Source organism: Centrocercus urophasianus, unplaced genomic scaffold (genome assembly GCF_019232065.1).
Source record: "Centrocercus urophasianus isolate 14NV4802_14NV808 unplaced genomic scaffold, USGS_Curo_1.0 seq_29, whole genome shotgun sequence".
Classification (NCBI taxonomy): Eukaryota; Metazoa; Chordata; class Aves; order Galliformes; family Phasianidae; genus Centrocercus; species Centrocercus urophasianus.
In genome coordinates, this window is record NW_024884855.1 from 11,197,204 (window position 1) to 11,213,942 (window position 16,739).

General features: G+C 48.2%; 2 protein-coding genes across 2 annotated transcripts in view; both read left to right on the forward strand.

The window, feature by feature from the left end:
• CUNH7orf50 (chromosome unknown C7orf50 homolog) overlaps positions 1–3,813 on the forward strand; it is a 106,115-nt gene extending 102,302 nt beyond the window's left edge. The window contains exon 9 of the mRNA XM_042828182.1: positions 1,553–3,813. Coding sequence (XP_042684116.1) covers positions 1,553–1,735 — 183 coding nt within the window. The 3' untranslated portion in view covers positions 1,736–3,813. The remainder of the gene's footprint in view (positions 1–1,552) is intronic.
• Positions 3,814–10,816: 7,003 nt separating this feature from the next.
• LOC122165393 (cytochrome P450 2W1) lies at positions 10,817–16,369 on the forward strand. Its single transcript, XM_042828295.1, has 9 exons — positions 10,817–11,062; positions 11,897–12,059; positions 13,238–13,387; positions 13,481–13,638; positions 14,102–14,272; positions 14,387–14,528; positions 14,844–15,028; positions 15,301–15,442; positions 15,904–16,369. The coding sequence occupies exons 1-9, from the start codon at positions 10,877–10,879 to the stop codon at positions 16,122–16,124; spliced, it is 1,518 nt and encodes a 505-aa protein (XP_042684229.1). The 5' UTR covers positions 10,817–10,876; the 3' UTR covers positions 16,125–16,369.
• Positions 16,370–16,739: the final 370 nt, after the last annotated feature.

A 16,739-nucleotide genomic window follows, 5' to 3' on the forward strand; every position in this document is an offset into this window, starting at 1 on the left:
GAAATGTGGCTGAGCTTTAAACACCTGGTGCTGAGACCTGTGCTGGAGGACCATCGTGCTGACATTGTTTGCATCTCAGCATTTGTCTCTGTTAGCAGCGTGTGTTTACCCTGAGTAAAAGCAGTTCTAAAAGTGTTGGGGTTTTTCCATTGTTTTTCAGTGTGCTGGTTTTATATTACAGGCACACTTCGTGTATCATCAGTTTCAGTGTTAGCCATTATAAAGTTAGTATTTTTTTTATCTGTACTGTTTCTTTAGCACAGGAGTGTTTGTGTGAAGTCCATAAAGATTTTCATAGGGCATGAGTTACGAAGATGAGTGCAGGCTGCACCTTTGATTCACTGCTCTGTAATATCCCCTATTGATTAAGGCAGCATTGGAGTATTTTTTCTTCCTCTTTGAGAGCGATAGAAGTTTTAGTGATCACAGTTGTGCTGCCAAATGTCGCTGCAGAAATAAGCTGTAAATTAAGTGTCTGTTGAAGCTCTGTCTTCTCTGCTGTGTCGGTACTGCACAGGATTGGAGCAGCCCTCGTGCAATGACTCCAGGCCTTTAAATACTTACGTATGTGTTCAGCTTTGCTCACGCTGAGTACGCCTTGCAATGCTGTGTGTGTAAAGTCAAACAAAGAAACATATTTGCAGGGTGAGGTCACTGTCACATCTCCTGATTCATGGTAAAAATATTCTCTCATTGGCTCCAACCAGTTCCACAGATACACAAGGTGAAATGCCTCAAACAGATCTGTGCACCGAACGCTGTTGACAGCAAGCTGGTTCAAAATACTGCAGAATCATCAGAAGTCTTTGTGAGGTTGTTGCCAGGATTTCTTAATGGAGTTGTACGTTGCACCAGACAAGCTAAAATTTAATCTTTTACTGGTTAATTAGAAAGGAAGTAAAATGGGGGTAAGGCGACAGCAGATAACTAAACTGCTTTTGATGTCTGATGTGTTAAAGGAGTGCATCAGTTTCAGTCAGCGTGATTTAAAAATGATTTCCATATGTCTCAATTTTTTCAAATTACATCCAATTCCTTTGTGTAAGCATTCTGTCAAAGTCAGAATCTGTTGTGTGCTGCTGGGTGGTATCTCATCGTAGCAAATGGTTTTGGGTAGGAGTGAGGATACTTGCACAAAATTCTTTCCTTGGACACATTCGTGCCGTTCTCCTGAATTTGGTAAGGTTTGCATACATGTTTCCAAAACTAGGATCTGGCTAGTATGCTTCTTCCCTTCCAGCAGCTGGATCTCTCTCTCAGGCAGTGCTTGCGTTTGCTGATCATCAATTCCACATCTGCTCAGCATTTCCCCTCAGATGCTTTGCCCATCTGAGCCCACAACACTTCTCTCACTGCAATCTGTCCTTCCTAGCAGTTTGAGCATTGGCAAGAAACTCTTCCATTTGAAGGTGGGCATCAGCTGATGCAAAAGGCTGTGCAGTTCACCTAACCACCTTTCAGGTAATGCTTTGACATGACTGTGGATGAACATTGAAAGAGAAGAAAACAAAGCAGGTATTTTTAATTCCTTGTGGTTTTTTTTTCTTCACAGGTTCCAGATGAGCATTTCACCATTTTACTGGACTATCTGCAGGGCCTTAAGGGCAGTGCACGAGACACAACTGTGCAGAAAGCTGAAGCTCTGATGCAGGAATTGGATGGATCGGATGCAGAAGACCCAACCGTGATGGAGAAGTGCGAGCGCCTACGCCAAGTTCTGCAGCTGCTGTCTTGAGAGCGGTTCTGTGTCTCGGTGCTTGTCTGATGGAAAGAAGCACTGAACATCACGTGCAATACTTCAAATTCGTTGTGAAGACATATTTTGATAATGAATCTGAATACTGCATTTTCTGAATTTGTACTCGTGTTTTCAGCTACAAATATTTATCATGTTTTGAGGTGATGAAGTCAAAACTGAGCACCATATATGATCCATAGACATGCTGCATTGATTAAAAGCAATCTCACTGCTTATCTTTGGAAAAATACACCTCTCTTGTGAGTTTTTCTCCAACTCTCTGTCTAATTACTGCTCAGTAAGAGGAGCTTTGCAGTTCTTAACAAGAAGAGCAGAGCAGCCAACAGAAAGCCTGGAGGCTCCTTACAATGGCAGCTTGTAGCATTAGCATACAGTGCAGTGTTTGCTCAGCCAGCTGCAGTCTGTCACTTTCAGCTTCAGAAGTGTGTCATTTGGATTTGGGAAAGATCATTTTCAGTCTGTTGAGCACGGGTTGTATAACACAGTTCCTTATTAGTACTTCACGCAGTAATCAGGAGATACCATCAGCTTTGTTAGTTTTCCTTGTCTATTTCAAAGGTTTTCAGTGCTTTGCAGCAATTGTTTAGATACTCAGATAATGCACAGATGGGAACAGCTCAGATCTTCTGACCATGCGTAGTGAAATCATCTGATTGTACCCAAACTCACCCCATGATGAGAAGTGCTGCACAGCAACGCTTTGAGTGCCGCCTGCCAATGCTGTGTTTTCATTTTTCTCTGTAATTGGTGTCCAAAAGAGTAAATCTGCGTTCATTTGCGTTGACATGGGGCATTTATCTCCTATGAATGTGCTAAAAGTGAGGCTTTCGAGTGAGAACCAAAGACATCAATCACTCAAATGTTGCAGTATTGGCTTATGATTTAATAACACATTCAATTCTGTGTTCTTGACCTGATTCTTTAATCTTCCTGCAGATATTGTTCATGCTGTATTACCAACAACTTTATCGAATGTGTATTTTAGAAGAGTGGCTGTCTTTGGGAATTACTGCTTTAATGTGGATGGATGAAGGAGGGGAGAATCTATGGACATGCTGGCCTAATTTTTCAGTAAGAAGCGTTTGAGTGGATTTGACAGCCTTCACAGTCACAGGTTATTACAAGCTTTCAGAAGTATGAAATGTATTCCTAGTAACAAATAACTTAAGATCTGGGCTTCTTGAAGGTGAGGTTTCCAACCAAAGAAGACCTGTTGTTAGCCCAAGCAGAAACCAATGCTTTTTTCTCTCCATCAGAAGAGAAGATGAATTCTAAGGGGTGAAGTTTTCTAAGTGTCTTGTTGGGATTTTATAATTGCATTTTGGGTGTCAGAGAAGAGTTGTTCTCGCTTCTGCTTCCTGCTCATCTTAGGATTTTAATCTAGAAATCTACATTGCTTGATGATTATATTTATCAGGATTTCCTCCGTGATGTGTTTTTTTACATGATGGGGTGGGTAATTGCAGCTATGGGATTCCTGCAGCTGCTCAGAGCTGTGCAGGCAGACACAACCCATCACTTCGTTCACTTTGTTCCATCCTTTGGTCACGTAGAGTTTGCAGATGTTAATGTTGTTTGTAGCCTAGACTATCTTATGGCTGCAGACAGGGCAGAATCGTGTCTGGGTTTCCATGCCATGGCTGCTGTGTTAATAAAAATTGAGTCCCAGGCGAGAGGTAACAGTGTGCATGGACAGTCTGACTAATTGTGTCTTCATCTGCCAGCTCTGATCGTCTTCTTGTTGGGCTAATCTGCATTGTGGAGCTCCAGCTGTAAGGATCCTGTCTGAAGAGAGTGCTGAAGTCAGGGCTTCCAGGCAAAATAAAGGAACATTAATTACTCAAAATTGCTTAAAGCTGGAATTGTGCCTCTAATGACAGCACTAATTACTCAGTATCTGACAACGTGAAAAGTTCCCTTTAATTTGACTGATCCTGGCTGTGGGTTGTATATCTTGTTGGCTCTCCACTGTCTCCCCGGTTTTAATTTGTTATCATCATTGGAATATTACTGAGTCAATGAATTCTCTTCTCATTCAGAAGGGATATATTGTGGCTGTTTGGGCATGTAATTTATTTCCTTATTTCCTCCTACTGGAGAATAGTTCTGCTGTGTTTTGGTTCAAGGTGACTCTTGACTTATCTCCCATCCTTTCAGGCAGTACAGAAATGCACTTCAACTGGGGCTTGGTGGGCTTTGGTTGGTTGGGTTTGCTCTGCTTGTTTTGTTTTTGACTTTTGCCGCTGAGGCAGAGCAGAAAAAGCAATACTGAAAGGGACTTCAGTTGCAAAGGCAGCACTCGGAAAGTTAGCAAACATAAGAATGGAAAATCTTTATAGAATTTTGATTTTAGTTCATCACTCATATGCAACATGATGGATCGGTGCTGTGTTTGCCACTGTCTTGTAACTGGTAAGTCATTTATTTGGCATTTATCCTGCCAATTCTGCTGCTGTTCTCATTTTCAGAATGAGCATTTAAGCTGGAAAAGTAACTCTGCGATGTGGGTTTGGTGCCACGCAGAAGAAGCCAGTAGGAACTTTCCTGTTAGTTTCACTTAGTGCAGGATCCAGTCACAGAAGTTTCATCACAAGCAACCCCTTCAAAACATGCTTTAATGTTCTGATTCACTTACAGTCAAAATACTGAATTGATGTTACTTAATTTAAACTCAGCTTTGTTGACATAAAACTTTCCAGTGGTTTATTCTCGTTGGGGCTTTGGTTTCCTTTTATGTCTTCCTTTCTGTATGGCTGAGTGAGCCAGTTATTTCTGTGCCTGCAAATAGGAGTATTAGTTGTGTGCAGCGACTGCAGTCATACAAGGACACAATTAAATGTCCTTGCCTTTGCAGGATGCTTAGCAATGATTTATAATTACGTTCTATTTTAACTTCTTCATAACAGCTTACAGAGTCAACAACTCAGCGTGGTCAAAAATAATTATTTCTCAAATTCTGTTTTCTCTTTTTCCTACGAGGAGTGGAGAATACCATGCTAAATGCAGCTGATGTATAAATGACGGAGGGAGGGCGATGCAAAACAGTGGTTTATCTTTCTTTGTCCAAACAAAGCTGAATAAGAAGCTTGTGCTGTGAGGAAAGTTTGGCTGGGACATGGAGGGAGGGACCTTGGGATGAACACAGAGCACTCATGCAGTCGCTCTTAATGATTTCTCTTTTTTCCTACATGCAGAAAATTGTTGGCATTCCCCAATAAAACCCACAAACACACCTACGTCAAAAATGTAAATAGGTTTCAGAATCAAATACTGAAAGGTCAGGAAATGCCACATGTAGATACGTGGCCAGAAGAATTCTGGTCCTACCTCTCTGTGCCTCCAACCTGGAGGCTGAATTAAGGGGAATTGTGTTAGAAACAAACACATGAAACCCCCCAAATATGTGAGCGCTCAGTTGAAGGTTGTTCCCCTTCACGCCCCCCTGCACAGCAATTTCCTATCAGTTTTAGTGATTTTGATTGTTTTGAATGTTTCTTGATAATTCAGGTAGCACACAGCCTTTTGCTGTCACAACTGACATCTGTTTTCTTTATGGTCTCATTGTATTTTAGAGAACTGTAAGCCTTGGGACACAGAATCTGTCCCTCTCATTTGCTTTTATAAATAGCCAGGCTGGCTGCAGCCCTGCCAAAATCCCCAGTGGTTGTGGAGCTCCATTGGGCCCAGAGAAGGCTGTTGAAAGGCCACGCTTCCGTGTGCTCTTCTTGAGTTACAGCAGCCTTTGCCAGCATCCTTCGTACCAGACGGGCTTCCCTAAGCCCCATGAAATTGCCCAAATCTGATGCAGCCAAGCAAAGGGCAGCACGTCTCTGCTTTGTGATGGGAGGCTGCAGTGTGTGGGCACACGGCCTGGCGCCTGCCTTGCTTTGCTGCCCGGTTCTGGTCTGTTGAGACTCACAGCCATCTTATTTGTCTGCTTTCTGTGGGCTTAACTTGACCAAACAGCTGGTTTACAAGCTCTTGGGGTGTGCTGAAAGCTTGAGCTGCAGCGTAGGACTGCTAGCATTGGTACGTGCCAATAGACTTCGTGGATTTCACAGATCTGTGCTGACGGTGTCACTGGAGCACGAGCAGCCCCAGAGTGTGAGCGTGGCCAGCGTGGTCTGACAGCTCTGTGTGGCTGCACACCAGTGGTTGTTGTATCATATCTTCTTTTGCACAGCCCAGGCTGCAGGATGCTGTCCTTGGAAGGAAAGTGGCAGCCAGCTTGCCAATTGCTTCCAGAAATTGGTTCAGGCTTAGAAAATATTTAAAAAAAAAACCCAAGGGTTTCCCTTTTGTTTTCTGAATCCTTTTTTATATTATTTCAGCTGTCTTTAGACAAAGGAAGGGGGAAAAAAATTAACCACAGAGAGAGGGTGAGCACATCTTTGACGTTGTTTAATAAGAAAATATGGACTTGTGTTGAATTACACAGCTAATGAGGAGCAGACAGGCGGTCTCAGCCCTTTCTGGGTGGCATTTTCAGTGCCAGCAGAAGATGAAAACACAGCAGGTGAGTGCGGGTTGATGCTGTCCCCATCACAAGTGCCATGGATGGTCACTTCTCTGAGAGAGGAATGGAGGGGCTGTGACAGATGCAGTCCCTTTGGCTGCTGCTGGTGCTCCCATCCTGCCAACAGCAGGCAGCTCCTAGCTGACCTTGTGTGCACCACTGTGGGGTGGGGGTCCTCCACATCTCATAGAAGTCTGTTAGCAGCCTCTGTACAGCTGCTGCTCAGCATTGCCTGTGGGCAGACATCAGAGGGCATGGGAAATGGGGCTGCTGTGCTGGGGGATGGGAGCTGCCATGTGCATGCCCTGGTGTCAGCAGCCCTATGCATTGCCAGGGCTTGAGTTTGATTTTGGGATGTTTTTTAGAGAGCTGAAGGGTGTTCAGCCGGTGATGGGAAAGGTGTTGTCAGTAGTGTGGCACATTTTGCTGTAGAAATCTGAAAATATCAAAGATTGCATTATACTGCTGGAGCCCTGTGGGTTAAAACGTGCTGTAACGTTTCAGGGTCTTTTGGTAGTATTTGAAAGTGATAAAGCAGTGGTCTCAGCAGAAGGCTAGCTGATGTCTCAGCTGGCTCGTCCCAACAGTCCTGCCATTCACTCAGCAATGACCTTTAGCCAGGTCACCTTATCTCCCTTGCGACTCAACTGGATCGTTATAAGGGGCACCAATGTGACATTCTCTTGAAATGGGTTCAAAATCTGCCCCGAGCTCCTCTGTGGGCAGAGGGAAGCACTGTGCCTGCAGGCCTGCTCTGAGGTCGTGGGGGTGCTCAAGTCATTAGGATTAGTCCATAAAGCCCCTCGTAATCCACATCCTAAGAATCTGAAAGGTCACTTGTGGTCCTGTAATCCCCAGTAGTGAACGGGAAGAATTAGTGGTGATTGTTTTGATCCTAAAGCACCTCTTAAGATAAATGCTGGCCTCTGCCCCAAAAGCATATGTGTGTTATTTCAGTGGGGTCCCAGAGGCTGTGCAAAGAGTGAGCAGCTGGGCTGTCACACAACATGACACGGCACAGAGTGTTTAAGAATCATTTTAACGTTGGAAGGGATGGGCAGGAGGATGCGTGTGCCCACCCGCAGCCGTTGTGTTGCACCTGCTCAGCACCAGGATCCCCACACCCTCCCCAAAACCTCCCTGCGTGGCTGCTTGTGCCAACCAGAAGAGCAGAGGGAACTCTGGGGCTGGGACAGCGGGCTGGGATCCTCCTGTGGCGCTGGAGGGAAATCGTGCTGGAGAGAAGTGGCACATCTGCCCAGGGGTGCAGAGCGGGTGCCAGGCAGTGATGCTGTGGATGCGGTTGTCTCAGCGCCCCGAGGTTTGCTGTGATGTATGGATGCATCAGTGCTGGTGGTGTCAGGGCGTGTGCCTGTGGCAGGGAGGTTGGAGATTCGTGATCCTTGATGTCCCTTCCAACCCATTCTGTGGCTCTGCGGAAGGGATCTCTGAGCAGTGTAACTGTATGGGAGCGCCTGGCTTTGCCCTGCACAGTGGTGCCGGCACCCTGCCCTTGCCGTGTTCCATCGGGGGCTCCCTGGGGGCCACCCAGCCCTTACTGCGGGAGGGAAAAGCAGAGGGAAGGAGATTAAAAGATTTGCCAGCAGCAGCAAGCAGTCAGCGGCTGGGCTGGGAATAGAAACCACACTCCTGGTTTCCACTCCCTGAACCTGGCCGTCAGACTGTATTAGAAATCCGAATGCAAATACAGGGAAACGTTTCCTTTTTCAAACCCGCCCTGCTCACAGGTTGTCCCTTCGAGTCGGGGCTGCTTGCAGTGAGGTGACACACAGCACCCAGCAGTGCAGGCCCTCTGTCTGCGCTGACACAGCAGCGTTCAGTAGGGCAGTACTGTGTTTAAGGAAGCGCGGAGGGATGCGGTGGTGATGGCCATCAATAGGCCTTTGTGTTCCCCAAAATGTTCCCTCTCACAGCATGCCACAGGCTCGAGGTTGGCAGCTTGGGAGCAGGCTGGCATTTTAACTAGTAGGTATTGGAGGGTGGTGGTGAGTCAGACACAAGTGAGATGTGCAGCAGAACAGGGCCGAGGGGCCGGCAGTGCCATCGATGGTCTTTGGGTTGCCTTTGGGTTTGTGCTCGCTTTGTTCTATTCCCACATTGCTCCTCCATGTCGTAAACAAGCAACAGGATCAAAAAGTAAAAGCAGTGTGTGGATGCCACCCAACCAAACAGGCAGAGCAAACTGCACGGGAGGAATAGCGTTTGGAAACGCAGCACTGAGTCATCAAATAGAGTCCATGTTAAAGGCTCTCAGAGAAGCAGTTTGGGAGCAATCTCCTTCTGAAGGAAGGGCAGCTGGTTGCCTCCGTGCTCACAGGGCCGTGGTCAGGGCTGCGTTCTGCTGGTGTCGTAGCCCTGTGTCTGTGTGTCATGTTTGTGTATGGTACTGAAAGGGCTGCAGGAGGGAAGGGAATGTGCTCTGTGGTGGTTCTGTGTCACAGGACAAAGGGGAAATGGTTTCACACTGAAAGAAGGCTGATTTAGATTTGTATACGAGGATAAAGTTTTTTATGATACAGGCAGTGAGACAGTGGTGAGGGGTGCCCAGAGAGGCTCTCTGTTAGTGCTACTGCTCGGGGCTTAAGCAGTGAGTTGTTCCCCTGCCCCTTGCTGTGCAGTTACAGTGTGACACCCCCAAAATGGGGCCGTTGTGCCCCACTGCCCCTCACTGGCCCCAGGGCTGAGGCAGGAGAGCTCAGCTGCTGGCTCTGGTCCTCTGTCAGACAGCAGTTAATTGGGAAGGGCTCAGCCTCCAAATGCTTTGCAAACACCAGGGTAATGACTTCCTTTCCCAGGCCGGTGGGTGGTTGGCACTCCGGGTAAGAGCTTCTCTTCCTGTGACTCTCCTGTGCTGCGTGACCCTGCTTGACCCAGGGAGGTTTGACTTTTCAAAAGGTTCGTTTACTCCTAGATAAAGATTAATTTTCATTTTAATTTTTAACCTTAAATCTCATGGGAATGTGTTTTTGCATTCCATCCAAGATGCTGTTATCTGTGCCCAGCTTTGCCCCCTCCATGGCTTGCTTCACCTAGGAGGTAATGAGTAACCCCTGTTCCTCTGCTGGGCTGGGACCCAGTGCTGGGCTCCACGTGGTTCTGTGTCACAGTGTGAGGAGGTGCAGCTCCTACACCACTGCCTTTACACGGAGCCCCAAAGACCTTCCAGCAATGATAGTAGCAATGCTGGGTCAGCCCCAGGGGAGCTGCAGCACAGGGCTGCCCTCACAGCAGAGCCCTCTGCTCCCAGCGCTCTGCCCAGAGCTGCACAGACAGCCCTTGTCCCCGCGGGGACACGCAGCACTTCTCCAGACTCCCGGTCTCCTGCTCTCACCGCAGGAAAAGGCTGTTGTGTGTAATGAGGGCGGGTTTGGGAGGGAGCACCGCGGGGTGGGAGCCGTGCTTGGTCTCCTCTGTCTGGCAGCTCTCACTGCACTCAGTGGGAGCAGCAGGCCTGGCACGCAGCCACGCAGCAGCTCTGCAAGACACACGGGTCTTGTGTCCCTTTTGGTGGGTAAAGAGGGGAAGTGGCACCAGGTGACACTCCGCAGCCGCAGGAAGAAGTGCACCCCACTCATAAAAGCAGGACGCATGGAATTTAACCACGGCTCTGGGGTTTGCGGTGCGGAATTCATTTTTCACCAATGTCTGCTCCAAGCAGCAAGGAACACCGTCTGTGTCTGCAATCCCTTGCAACTGGGGGGGTCCCTGCACAGGGATGGACCTGGTGGTGCTGGGCAGCTCCCAGCCCTAAATTCCCTGAGTGAGGCTGGGAAAGGGACTGGAAGCCCAAAGCAGAGCAGAGGAGCTGCATGTGGCTGTGTGATGTGATGGCACAAGGTGTGCTGCAGGGCTGCAAGGGAAGGAGGCGTCTATAGGTAGAGCTTTAGGACAGCCCAGATTCAATAAATAGGAAGAGATAAGGAACAGAGCTCCAAATCTGCAGAGGGAGCTAACAAGTGCATCCCGAATCTTTTGCAGATTGCCTGGTTCTGTTTTTCTTTATGGGAGAAAATGCTTCGCTGGAGGGGCGAGCAGCTGGAAGGGGCTGTGTGCAGCTTCATGCATCCCCTGGAGCAAATCAGTGCACTGCAGGACCTGGTGCACCTGTGCTGTGCTGTGCTGTGCTGTGCTGCAGGGTGGGTGCTGGCTGTGAAGGATGATTTGGAATTGGCATTTGTAAGCTGTCAAAAGCGCATGGTGAAGAGCTGCTGGTGTCCACAGATGAGGTTGGATGAGAAGATGGAAGAGATGAAGAGAGGGAATATAAAGAGAGATTTCATGATTACTGCTTAATTGTGAAACAGGTGTGGGTCGCTCAGGTTCTGGGCAAATTATTGCAGGCAGAAGAATTGCAGTGAACCCAGTCAGCTCCATGGCGTGGGAACCCCACACCTCCCCGAGCTGTGTTTGGACTTTGCCTTTCACAGACAAAAATTCCCAATTTTGTGAGGTATGGGCGTGGAGGGGAGGATTGTGCAAAGCCCAGCAGCAGCCCTGGCATCAAATACTCTCAATAAATACAGTGTGAGTGTCCTAATCAACAACTCTCAGCAGAGTGCAGAAGGCCAGGCTCCGCCAGCATGGCTGCCCTGGTGCCCCTGCTCACCTGTTGGCTCTGCGCTGCGCTTTTCATCGCTGCACTCCTCTGTGTTGTAAAAGGTTTTAAACGATCAGCTTTAAATTTACCTCCCGGTCCGTTTCCTCTGCCCATCATCGGCAACCTGCACCTGCTGGACATCAGGAGGCAGGACAGGTCTCTGATGAAGGTAGGAGCAAGCACACGTGCTGCCTGGGGCCCTGGGAGGGGAATGGCTGCACTTCTCCCTCCAATGGCAGTTCTGAGATAACTGCTCCGTGCCACATGCTGAGGTTTTACAATGTGATTTAATGAACTAAATGCAAAGCTTTCCGGATGATGAAGGAAACTGTTCAACCCCAACTCTGCAGAGTTTGGTGGGCTGTCAGTATGTAAGAGCTGCCCACACAGTGAAGGCTATGAGTATCTGCATCAGTTTGGGTGGATGAACGTAAACTTTGGCATCTTTATGCTGTGAAATACTCCAAAATATTTGAGTGTCCACATGGCCAAATTGGAAGGCGGATGCTTAGTTGTAGTTGCCAAAATAGCTTGTATGTCTTGCTCGTCATGCTGGTTTTCTAGAAGGGAGTTAGTGTAGCACAGCCTGAAGAAAAGATATAGGGGAAATAATTTAAAACCATGAGTGGCTTGGACTTGGAAAAACATGGGTAGGGTAGGATGTCCTGAGCTAGAAGAGACCCAGGAGAATCACCAAGTCCAACTCCTGGCTCCACGTGGCCTCAAGCTGCACCAGGGGAGGGACAGGTTGGACAGGAGGAAAAATGTCTCCAAAAAGAATGGTGCAGCACTGGCACTGCTGCCAGGGAATGGTGGGGCCACCAGCATGGAGGCGTTCCAGAACCACAGAGATGTGGCACTGAGGGATGTGGTTTGGTGTCGTGGTGGGGGTGGGTTGGGGTTGTGCTTGGTGATCTTAGAGGTCTTCTCCAACTTCAACGACCTCACCAGCAGAGCAGGACGTGGTGCTACCGCTGACCACTGATTTTTCCTCTCCTTGCAGATTTCGGAGAAATATGGGCCAGTGTTCACTGTCCACCTGGGGATGCAGCAGGCGGTGGTGCTGAGCGGCTACGAGGCGGTGAAGGATGCCCTTCTGAACACAGCGGATGTGTTTGCAGACAGACCTGCTATCCCCATCTTCCATCACATCCAGCATGGAAATGGTACCGGTGCCTTGCACAGATCAGGGCACGCTCACTCTGCTGTTTTCCAGACGTGTTCTTTCAATTTCAACCACATTTAGGAGTCTTGAGCCCATCGATGGCTACACGGGGAGGGATTGAGGCAGTTTGCTTTCTGCAGAACAGCAGCTGTGAGCACCTTCCTATTTGCCTTATCCTTTTTTTTTTTTGCTTTTTGCAGTACTTGGGTCACATTTCCAGGGTTCTGCTGCAGTGCAGAAGGAAGGAAATTATTTTTCACATGAAGGCTGATGTCCTTATGCAATCTCTCTTCTGCAGTTACTGGCAGTTCAGACAGAGCCTGGATCATGCATGACTCATGATAAAGACTGCAAGAACTGGCAGGAGTGCAATAGCACGAGCTGTTTGTACCTCAAACAATTACTTCTGTAAACAGATTTCTGGCATATTTCTGTATTGCATGCTAAGAAGTAATACATTGCCCAAGACGAGACATTGAAAAACAGTGAAGGGAATAATCCAGGGCTGAAAGGAAAAGATTTGATGACCTAATACGTATATAATGCATACAGCGTGTGGGGTTTTTTCATCTTGTTTTTAAAAGTGAGGCCCAGAGTGAGGAGGGGTGCACTGTGTGAAGATGTAGACCGTGCTCAGCCCTGGAGCCAGCTGGGCAGGGAGCACCACAGTGGCACCAGGGCTGCCTGCTGTGCTGGTCTCTGCCAAACAGGAGAGCTTTTGGCATCACCTAAGGGCCAGCTGGGGAGATTTCCCAGCTGTAAGCTGTGGTACCTCCCTGCCATCCCTCCTCGTCCCCTTGCACAGAAGAAAGTTCATCCTCTAAAACTGCAACAGGGAAATCGTTTGTCCCGTTCATGACACGGACAGAGCAGTGTCGTCTGCTCCGAGCCTTGCTCTCTGAAACAGCTGCGTTGTTTTCCTGGAGGAAAACAAGTCAGCCTGAGACAAATACCACACGTAGAGATTTTGCTGTGTGTGGCTGCGAAGGGACGAAGCTATAAATAGGCAAAACCCAGAGGTGTGAACAGCAGTTTGCTTCCTGCCCTGTGGAACCTGCATGGGGCTGGGCTCTCCCGGGGCAGCCCTCCCCCAGCACCCGGCCCTGCATGTCACAGAGCCCCTATGTACCGAGCAAACCCCACAGCAGCTGTGCAGCCACACCATCCATCCCTCCGTAGGTGTGTTCTTCTCTTCCCAAGAGCTCTGGAAGACAACACGGAGGTTCACCTTGGCAGCTATGCGGGAGCTGGGCATGGGGAAGCGGCTTGCAGAAGAAAGGATGCTCGAGGAGCTGCAGTTTCTCACTGAGCTGATCAAATCCTTCCAAGGTGAGCTGGGCTGTTTTATTACTTTGCAGAGCCACTGCAAAGACCTCAGGGTTGCTCTGGAAGACAAATGCAGGTGATTTGGGCCATTTCCAGGTGGGCCATTCCGACTTCGGCTTTTGAACACAGCCCCCACCAACATCACCTTTGCTATCCTATTTGGGAGAAGGTTTGACTACGCAGACCCAACGTTTGTCACTCTGCTACGACTCATTGATGAAGTTATGCTCCTTCTTGGCTCCCCATTCCTGCACGTAAGTCACCCCCCATGCTGAGTGTAATTGATTTATAATTCATGGGAAAATCAAAAATGATGCTCTAATAGTTTCAAAAGAAACGTATTTGGCTTGCTAAACATTTGGAGTTTTCTTTGCTAGAGCTTCATGCTTTATCTTTTTGCTTTATTACCTCTTTAAAAATGTAATTTCATTGTTTCATGAGTTCACTATCACTTTCCCTTAATTGTGTTCTTTTAATTCATGTTTATAGGCTGTGTCTAGACAACTCTGATAGCTCCCATTCATTTCTGTAAAGAATTTTTCGTAGGAGACATTTTTATACACTACATTTGTTTAGTTAGCTAGAAAGAGAGACTCTCATACCGTGTCATTTGATTCCTCACCCAACTGATGTCTCACATATGATCCTTAAGTTTTGCAGTCTTTTACAGAACGTTTTTTTGTTTTTTTTCCCATGTTATTTTCCCTCTTTTTTTAGCTATTTAATTTCTACCCATTTCTTGGATTTCTTCTCAAACCTCACAAGATGATACTGAAAAAAGTAGAAGAGGTGTGTGTGATCCTAAAGAAACATATCCAGGAAAGCAAAGCAAATATTAATGGAAACAGCCTGATGAGCTACATTGATGCTCTGGTCTTCAAACAAGAGGTATTTCAGCATTGCAGTGGTCACTGATGTGGCATCTTGTGCAGAGCCACACTGCTGCAACGTTCTGTCTTCCCGTGCTGACAGCACTGCCTTTTTCTGTTTATTTCCCTACAGGAGGATAATAAAAGCAATACCATTTTTCACGATGCAAATGTGTTGGCCTCTGCTCTTGACTTGCTCATGGCTGGCACTGAAACCACATCCACCACCCTGCAGTGGGCCGTCCTGCTGATGATGAAGTACCCCGAGATTCAAAGTGAGACAGCTTTGTGGGCTCACTTCTCTTACACAGGGAATTAAAGCACTCTGCAGTGATTTCATAAATGCTGCTCACCTGCAAAAGCCCCATAGCTTCTCTCCAGGGCGTCCAAAATCTGAGTGCCCGCCATGTGTCCATCTCTGTCCAAGCTTTGTATGCTGCCCTTCAGGACTGAGGGATCCGAGGGCTTTCTCTCACCTGCTGCCAAGGGCTGCATATCTTCATTGCATCCCGGGGGGGTTCAGCCAGCAGTCACCATGGGTCAGGGTTTGGAGATGATTTCCTCACTCGATGCCTTTCCTTTGACCACAGAAAAGGTGCATGCAGAGATTGAGCGCGTTCTTGACCCTGGCTGCCTGCCTACCTTTGAGGACCGGAAAAGCATGCCCTTCACCAACGCGGTCATCCACGAGGTGCAGAGATTTGTCACCCTTCTGCCACACGTTCCGCGCTGCACCTCTGCTGACACCCATTTTAAAGGCTATTTCATCCCCAAGGTACGTGCTGCTCTGCAGCCCAAGAGCGGGCGGTGGCACACGGGGCAAAACGCTGCGGGCAGATTTGGAGTGTGGGCTTCTGCTCAGAGCTCAGTAACAGCACAAAGTGACGTAGTCGTAGGTTAGTCAATAATTCCAGCAAAGGCAGTATGTAATAACTAGTATCACTTGATTACGTACAAACCTAGAAATCGCTCCTCTGGAAGTTTGCTTGAAGGCCCAAAGGGTTTGTATGCCTGCATGGCCTTCAGCTGAACACAGCTGTGTTGTAGGGAACAACAGTGATTCCTCTGCTCTCCTCGGTGCTGCTGGATAAAACTCAGTGGGAGACGCCGGATGAATTCAACCCCAACCACTTCCTTGATGCAGATGGGAACTTTGTAAAGAAGAAAGCGTTTCTGCCCTTCTCCACAGGTGACAGAAGGGTTTGGGCTGGCACAGGGCTGAGTGTGCAGGCAGGTGTTGGGCTGTGAGCTCTGGCAGGAGCAGCACAGGTCAGCAGTGGGGATGCTGTAGCAACATTCACTCTGGGTTTCAGTGAATTGCAAAATTCCGTCCTCAGTGAGAAGCACACCGGGCCCCAGGGTTTAAAGATACCTCTGGGATGTAGAAAACTCAAGCAGGAGTTCTGCCTTCTCTCTCCCTTAGGAAGAATGGTTTCTAGGTTGTCCCAAACCAATGCCTTGCAGGCTTGGAGTGAAGCAGCCTTGCTCAAATACGTATGGCAGACCAGTGGCAATGGCTGCTGATCATCAACCCACTACGTCTGCAGTTCTGCAGCCTGTTCTGTCCCTCACACTGTTGCCACTGAGTGGTAGGGAAGAGTTCTCAAGGAAACTGCCAGCCCACAAACCGCTGTGCTCTTGGCATCGCAGGGCGGAGAAACTGCATTGGAGAAAGCCTTGCCACTGTGGAGCTCTTCATCTTCTTCACGGGCTTGATGCAGAAGTTCACCTTTAAGCCTCCCCCCGGGGTGAAGGAATCAGAGCTGAACATGGCAGCAGAGGCCGGGTTCACCATGCGGCCGTCCCCGCAGTGTGCCTGTGCTGTGCTGCGCCGGGAGCCCCAGCCTCAGAGTGCACAGCATCCCATGTAGCTGCTCTCTGCAGAGCCCAGCAGATGCACACAGGAGAAACCAGATCTCACTATGCAGTATTTAGCAGCAATTCTTACCCAAAGCCTTTCAGTTACTGGCGCTGTGCTTAAAATGTGCTGAGCAAATGGTTTTGTACGAAGCAGAGGAGAGCTGGGTCTGAGGTGAGCTGGGAATAGCACCCAAAACATGACGGGGAGTGACAGAACCATCACTGTTTCACACATTAAATGCACAGTGAAAGGAAATGTTCCCAGTTCTCAGCTTCTGAGAGAATGTTTCTCATGGGCGGTTTGTTCCTTCATTTGGAGAGTGACATTAGATACAGATTGTCTCATTCTCGCTTCCGTGCTCTTCTCCCATTACTTACTGTACCTGCTGTGATGAAGTACTTCCAGATACCTGCACCATGTCCAGTGGATGCCCTTCCTGTACTTTCCAGTCTTCTGATTTTCAACCCCAATACCAAACCGTGACCTTTTAGGTTCCTGTACTCTGAGGGATCTCATCACACCCCTTCACTACTGATGACAACAGGACTCTCGTTTCCAGCAGCTCACTTCTTCCTTGGTCTGAAATGCAGAGTAGGGACCAGAAGGATTTGACAGGTCTGCAATG

Coding starts and splice junctions, on each gene's coding strand:
- LOC122165393 (XM_042828295.1), top strand. CDS start 10,877: ATGGCTGCCCTGGTGCCCCTGCTCACCTGTTGGCTCTGCGCTGCGCTT. Junction 11,063..11,896: donor AGGACAGGTCTCTGATGAAG/GTAGGAGCAAGC, acceptor CTCTCCTTGCAG/ATTTCGGAGAAATATGGGCC. Junction 14,529..14,843: donor GAAGTACCCCGAGATTCAAA/GTGAGACAGCTT, acceptor CTTTGACCACAG/AAAAGGTGCATGCAGAGATT.